Source organism: Hakea prostrata, chromosome 6 (genome assembly GCF_041222555.1).
Source record: "Hakea prostrata isolate BN-2017 chromosome 6, UWA_Hpros_2, whole genome shotgun sequence".
Classification (NCBI taxonomy): Eukaryota; Viridiplantae; Streptophyta; class Magnoliopsida; order Proteales; family Proteaceae; genus Hakea; species Hakea prostrata.
Window position 1 is genome coordinate 1,551,655 of NC_142605.1, and position 16,806 is coordinate 1,568,460.

A 16,806-nucleotide genomic window follows, 5' to 3' on the forward strand; every position below is an offset into this window, starting at 1 on the left:
AAGCATTCATGAATTATCAATTCATGCAAAAATTCATAAGGGAAATTCACAAGGATACTCCCACTTGCATCCGAACCAAAAATACGGGTTTCTTTAAACTCTATCAATTCTCTCATGGGTTTCCTATTAAACTCTAGATTCTCCGCGGGTTAGTATAAACCCTTGATCCTCCCATTGGATACATTCAATAAAAAATAAACAATGGGGAGGAACAAAGAATCGTGGGAACCTTAGGCTCTGATGCCAATGTAGGTTATTCCATATAATTTTCAATTCTATAATTGATGGGGAAAGATCCTTACCTGGATTTGCTTTCCTAAATATATAATATCTGCAGCAGAAGTAATCTGGATTCCACGTCCTCGTTCCTCCACCAAAGCTCCACCGGTGTGATTCCACAATCACTAGGAAAGGGAATAAATTCCACAACCCAAATGCCGTGGGAGATCTAAATCAAGGAACTCCTTTCCTGCGTTTCTAGGAGAGAGAGAGAGATGGGAGCCGCCTTTCTCTGGAAAAAATCTCACGCACGAATAATCTCGTATCTCTTCAGTGATGCGGTGATTATAAATATATAACCCTATATTTTGTAACCGCCCTAATAGTGAGTTTTCAATATTGTCCTTGGGCATATAATTAAATTAATAATTATAAAATCCCAACATAGTTAAACACTGTTAATTGAGGCTTTATAAAGTAGAAAGTATGCAAAGCATTGTTCTCCACATAACTGCTAAACTAATGTTCGATTCAACAGCTTTGAGAGTTTTATTTATTAGAAGCTGCCCTGCTCTATTTCAGGATATAGCGCATAAACCCTTATATTTCCCCTTTTTCATTTTTCTTAATAAAATAGAAACTTACGCGCTTATAGTTAATCACCAAATTACTTACACTTTAGTTTCCAAAAGCAAGATCCATCAAGAAAACTTTAGTGACTACGCTTGTGTAGCTAAAATTTACAAAAAAAGAATGATAAAATAAAGAAAATACACCAATTCCGCATATAGTTCCCTTTCTTTTAAAGGTAATACTGCTACTTTTAAGATATACAAAAGCTTAAAGATCACAATTTTCCATTCACCAAACAGAAATCACCTAATAAGTAACATTAGGAAATAGGAAAGAGGCAAGTAAAATGTAATAAAAACAAACAGGAGAGACTAAAAAAATCATAACACACCCAAGTCCTATCACTGTATCGAACCAGGTAAGTGAAATAGAAGACAACTAAAATCATATTTTTGCTGTTTCTCCCATAAAAAGAACAAATAAGCAAAAAGGAGGAATCCAAAATTAGAAGGTATTTGCACCAATTTGTTAAGGGAGGTTGTGAAAGCAGCTAGAAACAAATTGGATAAAAATTAGTAAGAGAAACAAAAGCAAATCCATGTGCCAACCAATTTATCAAAAGGAACCATCATTTCAACTGGGAAACCAAAATCAAGCCATAATAGGTGTACCTGTTGTTGCTTTGCGACTTGTTCTCTGAGCTTGTTTGCTTGCTTCCTGATGGCCTCCATGGTACAACTCAATCACTTCTTCAGCTTAGAACACAGAAATACCGATCGTAAGAAGAAACATACGGAAATGGAACAGATTCAGATCATAATCCTCAGTACTAAGTACTAATTCTTACTAATGTTTCAGTTCAGAGAATCTCAAAGTGAGAGAATCGAAAACATGAATTTAAGATTAGAGCTCCAGAAAGACCCTAAATATAGGGTATCGAATTAAAGTTCAAGTTGAACAGTGAATATTTTTGCCTTTTCTCGGATTTAAAAATCATTCTCCTGTAACGGTTGACAGTGAACAAAAAAAACAGAACACTGTAACGGTTGATTTGGTGGCGAACGGTCAAAGCAGGAAGCCGTAGCGTGGAGACCACCGCAGCCACATAGAGAATCCGAGAGAGAATATGTTGCACACGCATGTGCGGAAGGAATAGCCGAGGGGTCCAGAAGAGTTTTTTTTTTTTTTTTTTGGTAGTAAACGGTCCAAAAGGGTCCAAAAGGGTCGGGAAGGAATAAATGGCGTCATTTCTTCCGACTCCCACAGTCCCACTCCCGTTGCTGTCCTGTAATATAACTTTTCTACGGCCCTCAGGATTTACTTTCGCGTTCTTTGCTTACACGCCCTTTTAACTAATACTTTTGTTGTGAATAAAATATCCTAATTCCGGTTCAGACTGGTTCGTTCCGATTTAAAACTTATTCAATTGGCTTAAGCTGATGAAACAAAGCCTTTATTGGGTCCACCCAATAACTAAGTGAAGGCCTAATCATGACCATCAAATTCATCATTATAATCCGACGATCATAATCAAAAGAAGATCAGGCAGGAAATCTATAAATAGAAACGACGTGTTCATTTAGAAGGTAAGACACTCAGATCTATAAACACTCTTGTTCTTTCCTGTTTTTCGCCATTAAAGCATCTCAGAAGCTCTCAAAGAGCTCTGAAATCCTACTTCTTACCAGCTACTGACTTAATCGTCAGAGAAGGAACACCGATCCAGCTGATCGGCTCCGTTACTAATCAATCCTCTATTTTACAGGAAACGAGAGTTCAATTCAGTTCAGTTCAGTTCAGTTCGGTTCATATCAATCCGGATCTGATAGGTTTGGTGCTGGATTCACGGTCTAAGGATCATAGCAAAATTTGCACAACATTTGGCTCCGTCTGTGGGAAAGAAGATTTCTAAAAAGATTCAGAACAGAAGCCATGGCTTAGTCGCCTGAGCAGGGAGACATGATTGTGAAACCCATCCCTAATCTAACCCTGACCTTGACCCGGTAACCCGGTTGTTTTTAGGTCCGAAGACCCGGAGTAAAGAAAGAAGCCAACTATGGGCCATCTCAGTAGAAGACATGGTGTTTGACTCTGAACCCATAGATGTTGTTGATGGAGTTCCATACTTGGATGTCTGTGTAGATTTGGAAAGGAAGCTGTTGTTGTCTGAAGATGAGACTAGTTGAAGGACTTGGAGTATTATCTGACTTGGTTTGAAGGTATTTCTTCACACTTGACTTGTTACTGGATGTGTATGCAAAAGCCCATAAGGTTTAAAGCCCATTTGATCCTCCAAATCCCTGATTATTCCTTACTGTCTGCCTTGGTCGACTGACTGGTCGAGTGGGCCACTCGACCAAGCACTCGACCAAAGGAAGGTGAAATCCGAGGAATTGTAATTTTAGGGTTTTTCACTCTTATTTAAACCCTACTTCGTATTTCTTTGTTACGGCTGCCTCCTAAACACTTTGTGAACGTGAGGAGACCTCTCCGAAACTCTCTCTGGTGATTTCGAAGATTCCTCTGCAGATCTGAAACCTCTCTTCTCTGTTCTTACAATTCAAGGTTAGTATCTCTTCTGAATTTTTAATTCTCTTTTCTTGATCTTGTTCTTGATTGAGATCAGGAAGTTGATGCTGCATCCTTGCAACCATCCCTTCGTGATCTCCTTCATTTCTTTGAGATATATGATCATCATCATGATCTCAACCCTAGCCGAAGGTTTTCTTGAAACCCTAACCCTTGCTGGAGTTCTGGAAACTCTTGTTAACCTCCCATGCGAGGGAAACACTAGTAACCTAAATTAGTTTTCCTACGATTTTCTTATTGCCTTTGGCCAATTATTTAATTTTCTTTCATTCTGTGATCTCAACCTTTTTATGGGAACCATAAGGTTGAAACCCTAAATTCTTGGGTTAAATCAAGAACCCAAATTTTCCCCATGACTTGATGTTTTTATCTTACTATATGATCCTAATATACCTTAGGAAGTTCCCCTTCGAATTTCGGATCATTCCGACTTCAAACGAAGAAGTTATGGCCAAAGGAGTCTGTACAATTCCGTACTGACTTGCTTGGTCGACTGTTTGGTCGACTGGGCCAGTCTACCAAGCACTCGACCAAAGGAGTCAGTAGCTTCGTTTTTCGCCCGAATTGATTCGTTTGCTCTCTGATCTTTTAGGCATCTTTCCTAATGTTGTATCTATGATTGTTATGAATCTATTTGCTAAGTTTGGAGTTGCTCTCTTTGATTTTTGGATCATATTCTTCGATAATCAGGTAAGGACAGTTGATTCCTTAACTACATAGATTGCTTGTTCTCTGGTTTCTACTTTATGAAACTATGAGATTACCTATTGTTGTTGTATTTTAATTCGATCTCCTAGTGTGAGAACAATAGCACTTATTTATATTATCTTTTTCATTATTCATGTTATATGAGTTACTTATTACTGCTTAATCTGATTTTGCTTTTACATTCTCTTGCATATGATGAACTGTTGGTTGTGTATGTCATGACTGATCTGAGAATGTGTTTGGTTAAGTTTGGTTTGGGAATGGGGAGTATCCTATTGATGCTCCTGTCCTTAGACATCGGAGGGAATAGTATGGGCTGTTTTCCGAAGATGCCCATCGACGCTTTCCCGAATCAATGGTTGTCATACTTAGGGCTGTCTAGCAGTGTTTGGCTAGGATATACCCCTGTTATATCAGACCCGAATCGGAAGGGTATTGAGACCGAACGACCCGTGGTAGCAATGGAAATTCGTGGGCGCTCAAGACCGGTGAAAAGATCCGTGAGAGGACATGGATCACATTGTGGATACTCGAAAGAGGCCATTTATTGGAGGGTTGCATATGGCTAGACTTAGGCTCATGGGCGCTCAAGACCGGTGAAATGATCCGTGAGGGGACATGAGAGCTTCCCGTTTACCATATGTGGATAACCAATAGGGTTGATGAGTCCGTAGTCAGGGACTATTAGGACTCTAGTGGAAAGGATACCGGAAAGGATCGTCAAGGACGAGGAATGGAAGTATCTGGACCTGAGTTGATGTAACTGAGTAGATGACTTGCATTGGGCTAGGCTTTTCCCTGACATGCGCCAGTACTTATGCCAAATGGTTGTGAGAGAGTGTGTTGACTTAACCCCCTACCATGGTTTGTCCCGAGGGATATAGGACCCATTACCAACCGGCTGCTCAAGACCGGTGAAATGATCCGTTAGAGAATCCAAGATATCTTAAATGGTTGAGGATGTGAGTGGACCTTCCCAAAGAAGTACGGTGCTATGACTTAAAGCATGTCTACCATAGAGACCAGCATACATAGAGTTAGATGCATACATTCATTACTTGTTTCATACTGCATTGCATCATGTTATGTTTTGCCACATGTTATCTATGATGTTATGGATTAACTTGCCTTACTGAGTTTCTTCGAAACTCATTCTTTTTTGTACATTTTCTTGTTAGATTATCCTGCAGTGTCGAGTATTATGACGAGCGATCAATGAAGCACAAGCTGATGAAGCATATTACACGCAAGGTGCTGGCTACGATCAAGCTTACTCTGATGATCCCTCGGCGGATCAAGCTGCGTACTACTTTTGAGAACGGCATAGAGTTAGAATGGATTCATTGGATTGATGAAGTCCATACTTATGAAGACGTTATCCATAAACTTGAAGACGCTTAATCTTAGTTTATTTCTTAGTACATTTGTTTCAGTTGTAATCCCTTTTGATTTTCATACTACGTTCCGCTATTTTGGTAAAGTGAGTTTCCGCCTCACTTTACTCCTTTTTGATATCATTGGATATCTAGTATCTTTCCGCACTCTGATTATACTGATTGTTCATTTCTTGTTTTGAACCTTGTTTATAATATTAAAACTTGATTTATTTCCTGTTTATGATTATGTTATTGTATATGTGGGAGGATGATTTCCTCGATACTTGATCTTCGGGGCTATGGATCACACTCCCGGGTATGCCAGTTAGGGTACCGGATGGGGGGATGTGACAGAGTGGTATCAGAGCCCAAAGTTCAAGGAAATCCTAACCATAGAAAACAGTAACAAAACATTCCTGAGTCATAGATCCAGAAGTGACTCATCTACTCTTAGAAGTGAATAATAGAACACTTGTATTAGAAACTTGTTTAATGAAGCATAACTGAATACTTCCGAATAATGCACAATAATTATATTTGAACAAATATCATATAAGCAATAAAAGAAAAGTGCATAACACACAATAATAAAGTGAAACAAAATGAACTTCATTAACTTTAAGAAAAGTTTACATTTGAAAAGCATAAAGGGAAATCCTAAGTACAATCTATCTAGGTGATCTCCTCTGATCTCTGTATGCTCTGAAGTCCTCGGCCATTTGAGTAATCTGTGACTCTATCCTATCTTGCCGTGACTCCATCCTCTCATATATCTGCTCCTGTCTGACCTCCATCCTCTCTAGCATGGAAGTCATCAATCTCATCTGAGCACCTAAATCAGTAGTCTCTGGAACTGAATATGAAGGGCCTCCTGTCTCGAAGTGTGGTGACCTGGGAATCTCATGATGCTCAGGAACAGCCTCATGCATCTCTGTATCCTTTGCCTGATCATCAGAATCTGGACCAGCATCACCCTCATCTGCTAGAGCCTCCATCTCATCCTCATCCTCATCTGTATCCTCCTCACCATCTGGACCCGGGGATCTCACAGTTTGAGTGAGCCTCATCTGCCTGATTGTCCTAGTCCCAATGGCATATCCCAGTGATCTAGTAAGCTCCACTGTATCCTCCAAACTAACCCCGAAGTGTCGGAAGATCAATGCCGTAATCTCCCGAAGCAAAGGTTCCTCATACCAGGACGTTCCACCGGATCTATCATGACCCTCTTGGATGATGTAGGACGGGTCTATCCCGAAAACCGTGTAGATGCGATAGATGATTACGGCCTCCATCACCGAAACCCGATCGTGATGTCCGGCCTTCGGCATGATGTTTCGGCCGACAATGCGACCGATGATCCTAGCTGAATCGTCATCATCCGTCCACCGCGTCTCGGAAGGAAGCACCCTATGTCATCCCAGAGAGTGGCACATATCTCATGAAGCTCGTATGGCATCAAGAATCGGTCTATCTCTGCCCCGACGGGTATCCATAAGCACTGTCGTGGATAGAATGGTACATGGAGAATGTGTGCCAGATCCCTAGTAGAGAAGCGGATCCGTGTATCTCTCGACCCCGCTCTCGATAATGAGTCCGAAAGGACGACCCTGTCCTCTAGCCTCCTCGATGGATGAAAGGTTGCTAAAGAACAACCTCACTAGCTCAGGATAGATGGGTAAGTCTGCCGTGAATAGATGAGTCCATGCCTGAGTGTCGAATCGCTGTTGGATCCGGAAGACCCGAAGCTCTCGCAAGTGAAGAAGTCTCTCGTACTCTATTTGCAGTATTCGAAGTAAGCCTCGTACAGGAACTCTGCCTGTGGTGTGTCGAAGAGATCGAGTCGGTTAACCTCTCGCTCTAGGCTGAGCTGGAACTCTACCTCGCCTTGCCTAGCTCCAACTATCCCGCCTCCGCCTCGTCCACCTCTCTGCATGGTGTGATGTCTGTTGAAAAAGATGAGAGACATTGCATGTTAGTATTATTTCGAAAATTCTGCTAGAAGGGCATTTTCATAATTTTCATCAAAATTGGAAATTTTGGGAAAATATAAATTGAGCATACTAGCATGTGCACAATACTTGGAATTGCATGTCTATGAAAGTTATTTGAAGAAAATCGATCAAAATCTCAGTCTAAAGTTGAAAATTCAGCAATAAGGAATTTGGGGATTTTGCATTCTAGGTCAAATTGGATTTTTGAAAATTTTGAAATTGGTAAGATCAAAGTACATGTTCATATTCTCAGTATCATTTTGAGTGTGTAGCAATTGATTTCGTGCGAAAACTCCAAGCGGTTTGAAAGAAATCGAAGTTTCTCTAAAGTTAACGATTTCGGTACGAAAGTGATATGAGAAGTGCAAGATTGTTGTAGAACTTGTTGTTTAAGCATAGTATTGTGCTAAAAACCTAGGGAACATGTTTCTAAGTGTTCCTAAGCATGATTCCTAGCATTAGACACAAGCAACACATGGTTTTTGAATAAATTTCAAGTTTGAGAAGATGAAAATGAGATGGGAATGAAGATTTACCTTGTGTGAAGTTGTTGAGTGTTGTAGTGTTGTTGTTGAAGCACCAAACTACTTGGAAAATACTTAGGAATGCCTTGGTACCTCTCCTCTAGAGTCCCCTCTCAAGTGTGCAAGGTTTGAAATGAGTTTGTTTGGGTTTTTGGCACTTAAAACCCTGATTTTCGCGTGCTGTGAGCTTTGGTCGACTGACTGGTCGACTAGGCACTCGACCAAGCACTCGACCAAAGGACCCAGTAGCCCCAAGTGCTGTTGGATTTTGGAGAAATGTGATTTTTGTCCTATGATTGATTGTTTGATGACTAAATGGATGTATTTAAGCATGATTTAAGATTCTTAATCATTTGGACTTGTGGATTATGTCGAAACTTCGAAATTCATGTTTTTGACATTTCGGTTTTTGCAGAATGGCTACATTAAGAAGTGGTCGTGGTGAATCCATTGGTCATGGAAGTGGTGAGATACCAATTGGTGGTCATGATCAGCAGACTAACACTGATGACCAAGGTACTCGTGATGTTCCCGATGCTCCGAATGTCGGAAGTTTTCGTGATATTGCAAATATTATGGGTAATATGATGCAGCAACAAGCAGCTCAGTTCAATCAGATGTTGACCGATTTCATGACTCTGCACAATGAGACTCGTGCTGGTGTCAATGGAAATCCTCATGCCGCAGTTCCGAATGCGGGTGGATTAACTGGAACTCCCCATACTCGTTTGATGGAGAGTTTTCCGAAGATGCAAGCCCTCTCCAACTCCCAACTTCACCGGAGTATCCAAAGATATCTTGTTTCCTAACAAGTGGCTGCCTGAGTTAGAGAAAACTTTTCGTCATTTGCAATGTACGGAAGCCCAGAAGATTTTGTTTGCCGAGCAGAAGTTGCAACATGAAGCTGACGCTTGGTGGACTTCCACCCGACCTGTTTTGGAAGGTTTACATGCTGGCGTTGTGACGTGGGATTTGTTCAAGGAAGCTTTTTGCAATAACTACTTTCCGGAAGCTGTGAAGGATGCGAAGGAAGCTGAGTTTATGGCTCTTACTCAAGGATCTTTGTTGGTGTTGGAATACCAACAGAAGTTTGAAGAGCTTCACTTCTTTGCTCCAGACTCTTTGAAGGTTGATATTGCCAAAGCGAAGAAATTTTTCAAGGGATTGCGACCTGCAATCAGGGCATACCTCACCATATAGCCTATTGAAAGTTATTCCCAGGTGGTGCAGAATGCCAAGAAGCTGGAAGAAACGGAGAAAGAGAATGCTAGAGTGCAAAGACCCTCGCAGCCAAGGAATCCTGGATTTGTGGATCTAACTGATCGACGTTTTGTGAGACCTACGCCTTACCCTACTCCTGCTCTTCAGTCTAGGAGTGTAGGTCAGAGACCTGGATTTCAGCAACCAGGCTAGTCCGGTCAGTTTGGTGGGAACCGGCCGCCGTCAAATGTGAATGCTAGGCCCGTGAATGCTATTCCTAGGCCTTTGGATCAGAAACCTCCGGTTGCACCTGTTTCTGTTGGACTTAGCAATCCTGTTTGCTTTTTCTGTAAGCAGCCTGGTCATTTTGCTCGCGAATGTCCGAAGCGGTCTGTTCAGCCGTCTGCTCCTGTAGTGAAGAATGCTCCTGTTCCTCCTTCTGGTAGAGTGTTCAGTATTACTGGTCCTGAACAGGATGCGAATCATGAAGTGGTTACAGGTACCTTATTTGTTGCTTCTATTCCTGCATTTGTGTTATTTGATACGGGTGCATCTCATTCTTTCATATCGTCTGCATTTATCAAGAAGATCGATTTGGAACCTAAGACTTTATCTAGTTGTTTATCAACTTGTACTCCTCCTTGGACTGTTGTGAAAATAGATAAAGGATTAGTTAAGTGTCCTATTTTGGTTGATGGGAAGAATTTGGAAGCCAATTTGGTACTTTTGGAAATGATGTATTTTGATGTCATTTTGGGTATTGATTGGTTGACTACCCATAATGCGGTAATTTTGTGTTCTTCGAAGAGAATTCAATTTCGGATTAGTGGAAGTTCAATGTTTGAATTCCAAGGTGAGAAAGGAAGAATTTGTAAGAAGACATTGTCCTGACTGATGCAAGTCTATGCATTAGTTGAGGGTTTGCCATCTGAAGGAAAGTTTAAGAAAGGAAAGAAAGTAGAAGAAGTTGGTGTTGTATGTGACTTCGTCGATGTTTTTCCTGAAGATCTGTCAGGCATACCACCTGATAGAGAAGTGGAATTTTCTATTGATCTAATCCCTGGTGCTGCCCCAGTATCCAAGACTCCATATAGAATGGCTCCCATTGAGTTGGTTGAGTTGCAAAAGCAGTTGAATGAACTCTTGGATAGAGGTTTCATCCGACCTAGTGTTTCACCTTGGGGAGCTCCTGTCTTGTTTGTTAAGAAGAAGGACGGTAGTATGCGTCTGTGCATTGATTACCGTGAATTGAACAAGTTGACCATTAAGAATAGATACCCGCTGCCCCGAATTGATGATCTCTTTGATCAGTTGAAGGGTGCAGCAATGTTCTCGAAGATTGATTTAAGGTCTGGATATCACCAGTTGAAAGTGAAGTTAAGTGATATTTTCAAGACAGCTTTTAGAACAAGGTATGGTCATTTTGAGTTTCGAGTTATGCCTTTCGGATTGACTAATGCTCCTGCTGTGTTCATGGATCTCATGAATCGAGTCTTTCACAATGTGCTCGATAAGTTTGTGATAGTCTTCATTGACGATATCCTGATTTATTCGAAGAGTGAAGAAGAGCATGCAAGGCATCTAGATTTCACTTTGCGAAGACTAAGAGAAAAGAAGCTTTACGCTAAGTTTAGCAAGTGTGATTTCTAGCTCAAGAGTGTAGTATTCCTCGGCCATGTGGTTTCTGCTGAAGGTATTCGTGTTGATCCCGAAAAGGTTCAAGCGATTCGATTGGGAAAGACCGAAGACTGTAACGGAAATAAGAAGTTTTCTCGGTTTGGCAGGCTACTACAGAAGGTTTATTGAGAATTTTTCTAGGTTGGCTGCTCCTATGACTAAGCTGACTAGAAAGGAAGAGAAGTTTGTTTGGTCTGACGCTTGTGAGAAGAATTTCCAAGAATTGAAGGCTAGATTGACAAGTGCTCCGGTTTTAACTATACCTGATAATTCCGGTGGTTTGACAGTCTACACTGATGCGTCGAAAATTGGTTTGGGTTGCGTTCTGATGCAACATGGTAAGGTCGTAGCCTATGCTTCCCGGCAATTGAAGGATTATGAGCAGAATTACCCCACTCATGACTTAGAACTTGCCGCTGTTGTCTTTGCTTTGAAGATTTGGAGACATTACCTTTATGGTGAGAAGATTGCTATTTTCACGGATCATAAAAGTTTGAAGTACTTCTTTACCCAAAAGGAGTTAAATATGAGACAAAGAAGATGGTTGGAATTGGTCTCTGATTATGACTGTGACATTCAGTATCACCCTGGTAAAGCGAATGTGGTTGCGGACGCTCTTAGCAGGAAAAGTCAGAAGAAAGTACTGGACTTGAATGCTCTGAGTCAACCTCTGATGTCTTCAATTTCGAATCTTGGTTTAGAAGTTGTCCCTGAAGGTTCGGAAGTTTTGTCTGCTATGTCGGCGAGATCCACCATTAGAGATCGAATTGTTGCTCTGCAAGGTTCTGATTTGGATTTTAAGGAGAAGATCGAGAAGATTTCTTTGAATCCTGATTCGGATCCCGACTTTGGTATATCTATGGATGGTGCCTTATTGTTTAGAGGAAGACTTTGTGTGCCTGTTGATGAAGGAATCAAGAAAGAAATTTTAAAGGAAGCGCACCAGTCAATCTTCACAATACACCCTGGAAGCACCAAGATGTATAAAGACTTAAGAGAACATTTTTGGTGGATTGGTTTGAAGGCCGATGTTGATGATTTTGTTGCCAAGTGTGAGACTTGCCAGCGTGTGAAAGCCGTTCATCAACCTCCATCTGGATTACTTCAGCCACTTCCTATTCCTAGTTGGAAGTGGGAAGACATCTCTATGGACTTTGTGACTAGTTTACCTCGGACAAGTAAAGGTAATGACACTGTGTGGGTGATCGTCGATAGGTTGACCAAATCAGCCCATTTCATCCCTATGAAGATCAGTCATACTCTGGATAAGCTTGCTCGACTATATGTGGATAATGTAGTTCGTTTGCACGGTGTGACTTTGAGTATTTTGTCTGATCGTGATCCTAGGTTCACCTCAAGGTTTTGGAACAGTTTGCAGAAAGCCTTGGGAACCCAATTGAACTTGAGTACAGCTCATCATCCACGATCGATGGACAATCGAGCGGACGATTCAAACTTTGGAAGATATGCTTAGATCTTGTGTAGTGGATATGGGTGGAAATTGGGATGAACACTTAGCTTTGGTTGAGTTTGCCTATAACAACAGTTATCAAGCAACTATAGGCATGGCTCCGTTTAAGGCTTTGTACGGTAACACATGTAGGACACCCTTGTACTGGACCGAGACTGGAGAGAAAAGTCTTAGGTCCAGAGTTGATTGAAGCTACTAGCGCAATGGTCGATATGATAAGAGAAAGGATTAAGTCTGCTCAATCAAGACAGAAATCTTATGCTGATAAGAGAAGGACCGATTTGGAATTTCAGGTTGGGGAGAAAGTTTTCTTGAAAGTTTCACCTATGAAGGGTGTGATGAGATTCAATGTTAAAGGAAAGCTTAGCCCTCGTTACATTGGACCTTTTGAGATTTTGGAAAGAGTTGGATCTGTTGCTTATCGATTGGCATTACCTCCGTCTATTGCTGATGTGCACAATGTGTTTCATGTTTCGATGCTTCGGAAATACACTGAGAATCCGGAACATATTCTACAGCAAGCCCCCAAAGGACTTAGTGTCGATCTAACCTATGAAGAAGAGCCAGCTGAAATTTTGGATAAGAAGGATAAGCAATTGCAGAATCGCACAATCCCTTTGGTAAAGATTCGTTGGAAGAACCATACCCCTGAAGAAGCTTCTTGGGAGAAGGAAGAAGATATGAAGGAGAAATTTCCTCAACTTTTTGGAAGTTCAGGTACGCTCTCAATTTCGAGGACGAAATTTCTTTTAAGGGGGGGAGAATGTGAAACCCAGCCCTAATCTAACCCTGACCTTGACCCGGTAACCCGGTTGTTTTTAGGTCCGAAGACCCGGAGTAAAGAAAGAAGCCAACTATGGGCCATCTCAGTAGAAGACATGGTGTTTGACTCTGAACCCATGGATGTTGTTGATGGAGTTCCATACTTGGATGTCTCGTGTAGATTTGGAAAGGAAGCTGCAGTTTGTCGAAGATGAGATTAGTTGAAGGACTTGGAGTATTATCTGACTTGGTTTGAAGGTATTTCTTCACACTTGACTTGTTACTGGATGTGTATGCAAAAGCCCATAAGGTTTAAAGCCCATTTGATCCTCCAAATCCCTGATTATTCCTTACTGTCTGCCTTGGTCGATTGATTGGTCGAGTGGGCCACTCGACCAAGCACTCGACCAAAGGAAGGTGAAATCCGAGGAATTGTAATTTTAGGGTTTTTCACTCTTATTTAAACCCTACTTCGTATTTCTTTGTTACGGCTGCCTCCTAAACACTTTGTGAACGTGAGGAGACCTCTCCGAAACTCTCTCTGGTGATTTCGAAGATTCCTCTGCAGATCTGAAACCTCTCTTCTCTGTTCTTACAATTCAAGGTTAGTATCTCTTCTGAATTTTTAATTCTCTTTTCTTGATCTTGTTCTTGATTGAGATCAGGAAGTTGATGCTGCATCCTTGCAACCATCCCTTCGTGATCTCCTTCGTTTCTTTGAGATATATGATCATCATCATGATCTCAACCCTAGCCGAAGGTTTTCTTGAAACCCTAACCCTTGCTGGAGTTCTGGAAACTCTTGTTAACCTCCCATGCGAGGGAAACCTCATGGGTAATATTTGTAGTAACCTAAATTAGTTTTCCTATGATTTTCTTATTGCCTTTGGCCAATTATTTAATTTTCTTTCATTCTGTGATCTCAACCTTTTTATGGGAACCATAAGGTTGAAACCCTAAATTCTTGGGTTAAATCAAGAACCCAAATTTTCCCCATGACTTGATGTTTTTATCTTACTATATAATCCTAATATACCTTAGGAAGTTCCCCTTCGAATTTCGGATCATTCCGACTTCAAACGAAGAAGTTATGACCAAAGGAGTTTGTACAATTCCGTACTGACTTGCTTGGTCGACTGTTTGGTCGACTGGGCCAGTCTACCAAGCACTCGACCAAAGGAGTCAGTAGCTTCGTTTTTCGCCCGAATTGATTCGTTTGCTCTCGATCTTTTAGGCATCTTTCCTAATGTTGTATCTATGATTGTTATGAATCTATTTGCTAAGTTTGGAGTTGCTCTCTTTGATTTTTGGATCATATTCTTCGATAATCAGGTAAGGACAGTTGATTCCTTAACTACATAGATTGCTTGTTCTCTGGTTTCTACTTTATGAAACTATGAGATTACCTACTGTTGTTGTATTTTAATTCTGATCTCCTAGTGTGAGAACAATAGCAATTATTTATATTATCTTTTTCATTATTCATGTTATATGAGTTACTTATTACTGCTTAATTTGATTTTGCTTTTACATTCTCTTGCATATGATGAACTGTTGGTTGTGTATGTCATGACTGATCTGAGAATGTGTTTGCTTAAGTTTGGTTTGGGAATGGGGAGTATCCTATTGATGCTTCTGTCCTTAGACATCGGAGGGAATAGTATGGGCTGTTTTCCGAAGATGCCCATCGACGCTTTCCCGAATCAATGGTTGTCATACCTAGGGCTGTCTAGCAGTGTTTGGCTAGGATATACCCCTGTTATATCAGACCCGAATTGGAAGGGTATTGAGACCGAACGACCCGTGGTAGCAATGGAGATTCGTGGGCGCTCAAGACCGGTGAAAAGATCCGTGAGAGGACATGGATCACATTGTGGATACTCGAAAGAGGCCATTTATTGGAGGGTTGCATATGGCTAGACTTGGGCTCATGGGCGCTCAAGACCGGTGAAATGATCCGTGAGGGGACATGAGAGCTTCCCGTTTACCATATGTGGATAACCAATAGGGTTGATGAGTCCGTAGTCAGGGACTATTAGGACTCTAGTGGAAAGGATACCAGAAAGGATCGTCAGGGACGAGGAATGGAAGTATCTGGACTCGAGTTGATGTAACTGAGTAGATGACTTGCATTGGGCTAGGCTTTTCCCTGACATGCGCCAGTACTTATGCCAAATGGTTGTGAGAGAGTGTGTTGACTTAACCCCCTACCATGGTTTGTCCCGAGGGATGTAGGACCTATTACCAACCGGCTGCTCAAGACCGGTGAAATGATCCGTTAGAGAATCCAAGATATCTTAAATGGTTGAGGATGTGAGTGGACCTTCCCAAAGAAGTACGGTGCTATGACTTAAAGCATGTCTACCATAGAGACCAGCATACATAGAGTTAGATGCATACATTCATTACTTGTTTCATACTGCATTGCATCATGTTATGTTTTGCCACATGTTATCTATGATGTTATGGATTAACTTGCCTTACTGAGTTTCTTCGAAACTCATTCCTTTTTGTACATTTTCTTGTTAGATTATCCTGCAGGTACAGAGTATTATGATGAGCAGTACAGCGAAGCACAAGCTGATGAAGCGTATTACACGCAAGGTGCTGGCTACGATCAAGCTTACTCTGATGATCCCTCGGCGGATCAAGCTGCGTCCTACTTTTGAGAACGGCATAGAGTTAGAACGGATTCATTGGATTGATGAAGTCCATACTTATGAAGACGTTATCTATAAACTTGAAGACGCTTAATCTTAGTTTATTTCTTAGTACATTTGTTTCAGTTGTAATCCCTTTTGATTTTCATACTATGTTCCGCTATTTTGGTAAAGTGAGTTTCCGCCTCACTTTACTCCTTTTTGATATCATTGGATATCTGGTATCTTTCCGCACTCTGATTATACTGATTGTTCATTTCTTGTTTTGAACCTTGTTTATAATATTAAAACTTGATTTATTTCCTGTTTATGATTATGTTATTGTATATGTGGGAGGATGATTTCCTCGATACTTGATCTTCGGGGCTATGGATCACACTCCCGGGTATGCCAGTTAGGGTACCGGCTGGGGGGATGTGACATGATTCCGGCGAATGAAATAGCAGAAGCTAGTCGAAGAGAGCCGAGGAGAATAAATCCAAAAAGAAAGACGAAAGAAACAGTACCGATGCTGCAAGTTCTGACAGTGCAGACTCGGAAGAAACAGAGAGTAACGGAGGATCATTCACCTCATCTAATCGGAATTCATAGCAAACAAGAACAATAGCTCGCAGATACACTTATTACTTCTCATCCAAAGCTGGACCCGAATAAGGTCGCTGCTCAGTTTGAAAGTATGCAACATCAAATGCTTGAAACACAAAACCTAATGAGATCATTCATAAAGCAAGTTGGAATTCCTCCGAAAGGAAGAGTTCTGGTCTCACCGATTGGTAAATCTCGTACTCTTTCCTGAGTTGAGCAAGTCTCTGACCGAAATCCTCGGATGCAAGGGTTGAGAGAAAGCCAAAGGAGATCAAATCTCAGAGAAGGAGAAGGAGAAAGCACAGATCCAAACTATATTCCTCTGGAGCCAGAAGATCAAATGTCATCTAAGGATGATCAACCAAGCCAGAGCAGGAAAAGTAAACCCCTGGAAGTCGAAGAGATTGAAAAGAAAAATAGAAATCGAAAGACAATAGATCTGAAGTTCATGAATCTGAAATCAGTAAAAGG

General features: G+C 41.1%; 1 protein-coding gene across 5 annotated transcripts in view; it reads right to left on the bottom strand.

Annotated features, from left to right (window-relative positions):
- The window catches only part of LOC149012085 (SH3 domain-containing protein 1-like), a 137,912-nt gene extending 136,007 nt beyond the window's left edge, over nucleotides 1–1,905 (bottom strand). For 2 of the 5 annotated variants that reach the window (XM_089159511.1, XM_089159510.1), the window contains exon 1: nucleotides 1,464–1,904. In XM_089159511.1, coding sequence (XP_089015637.1) covers nucleotides 1,464–1,523 — 60 coding nt within the window. In that variant the 5' untranslated portion in view covers nucleotides 1,524–1,904. Of the gene's footprint in view, nucleotides 1–1,463 lie in introns of all 5 variants that reach the window. The other 3 variants (XM_089159509.1, XM_089159512.1, XM_089159507.1) reach the window with 3 other exon arrangements.
- Nucleotides 1,906–16,806: the final 14,901 nt, after the last annotated feature.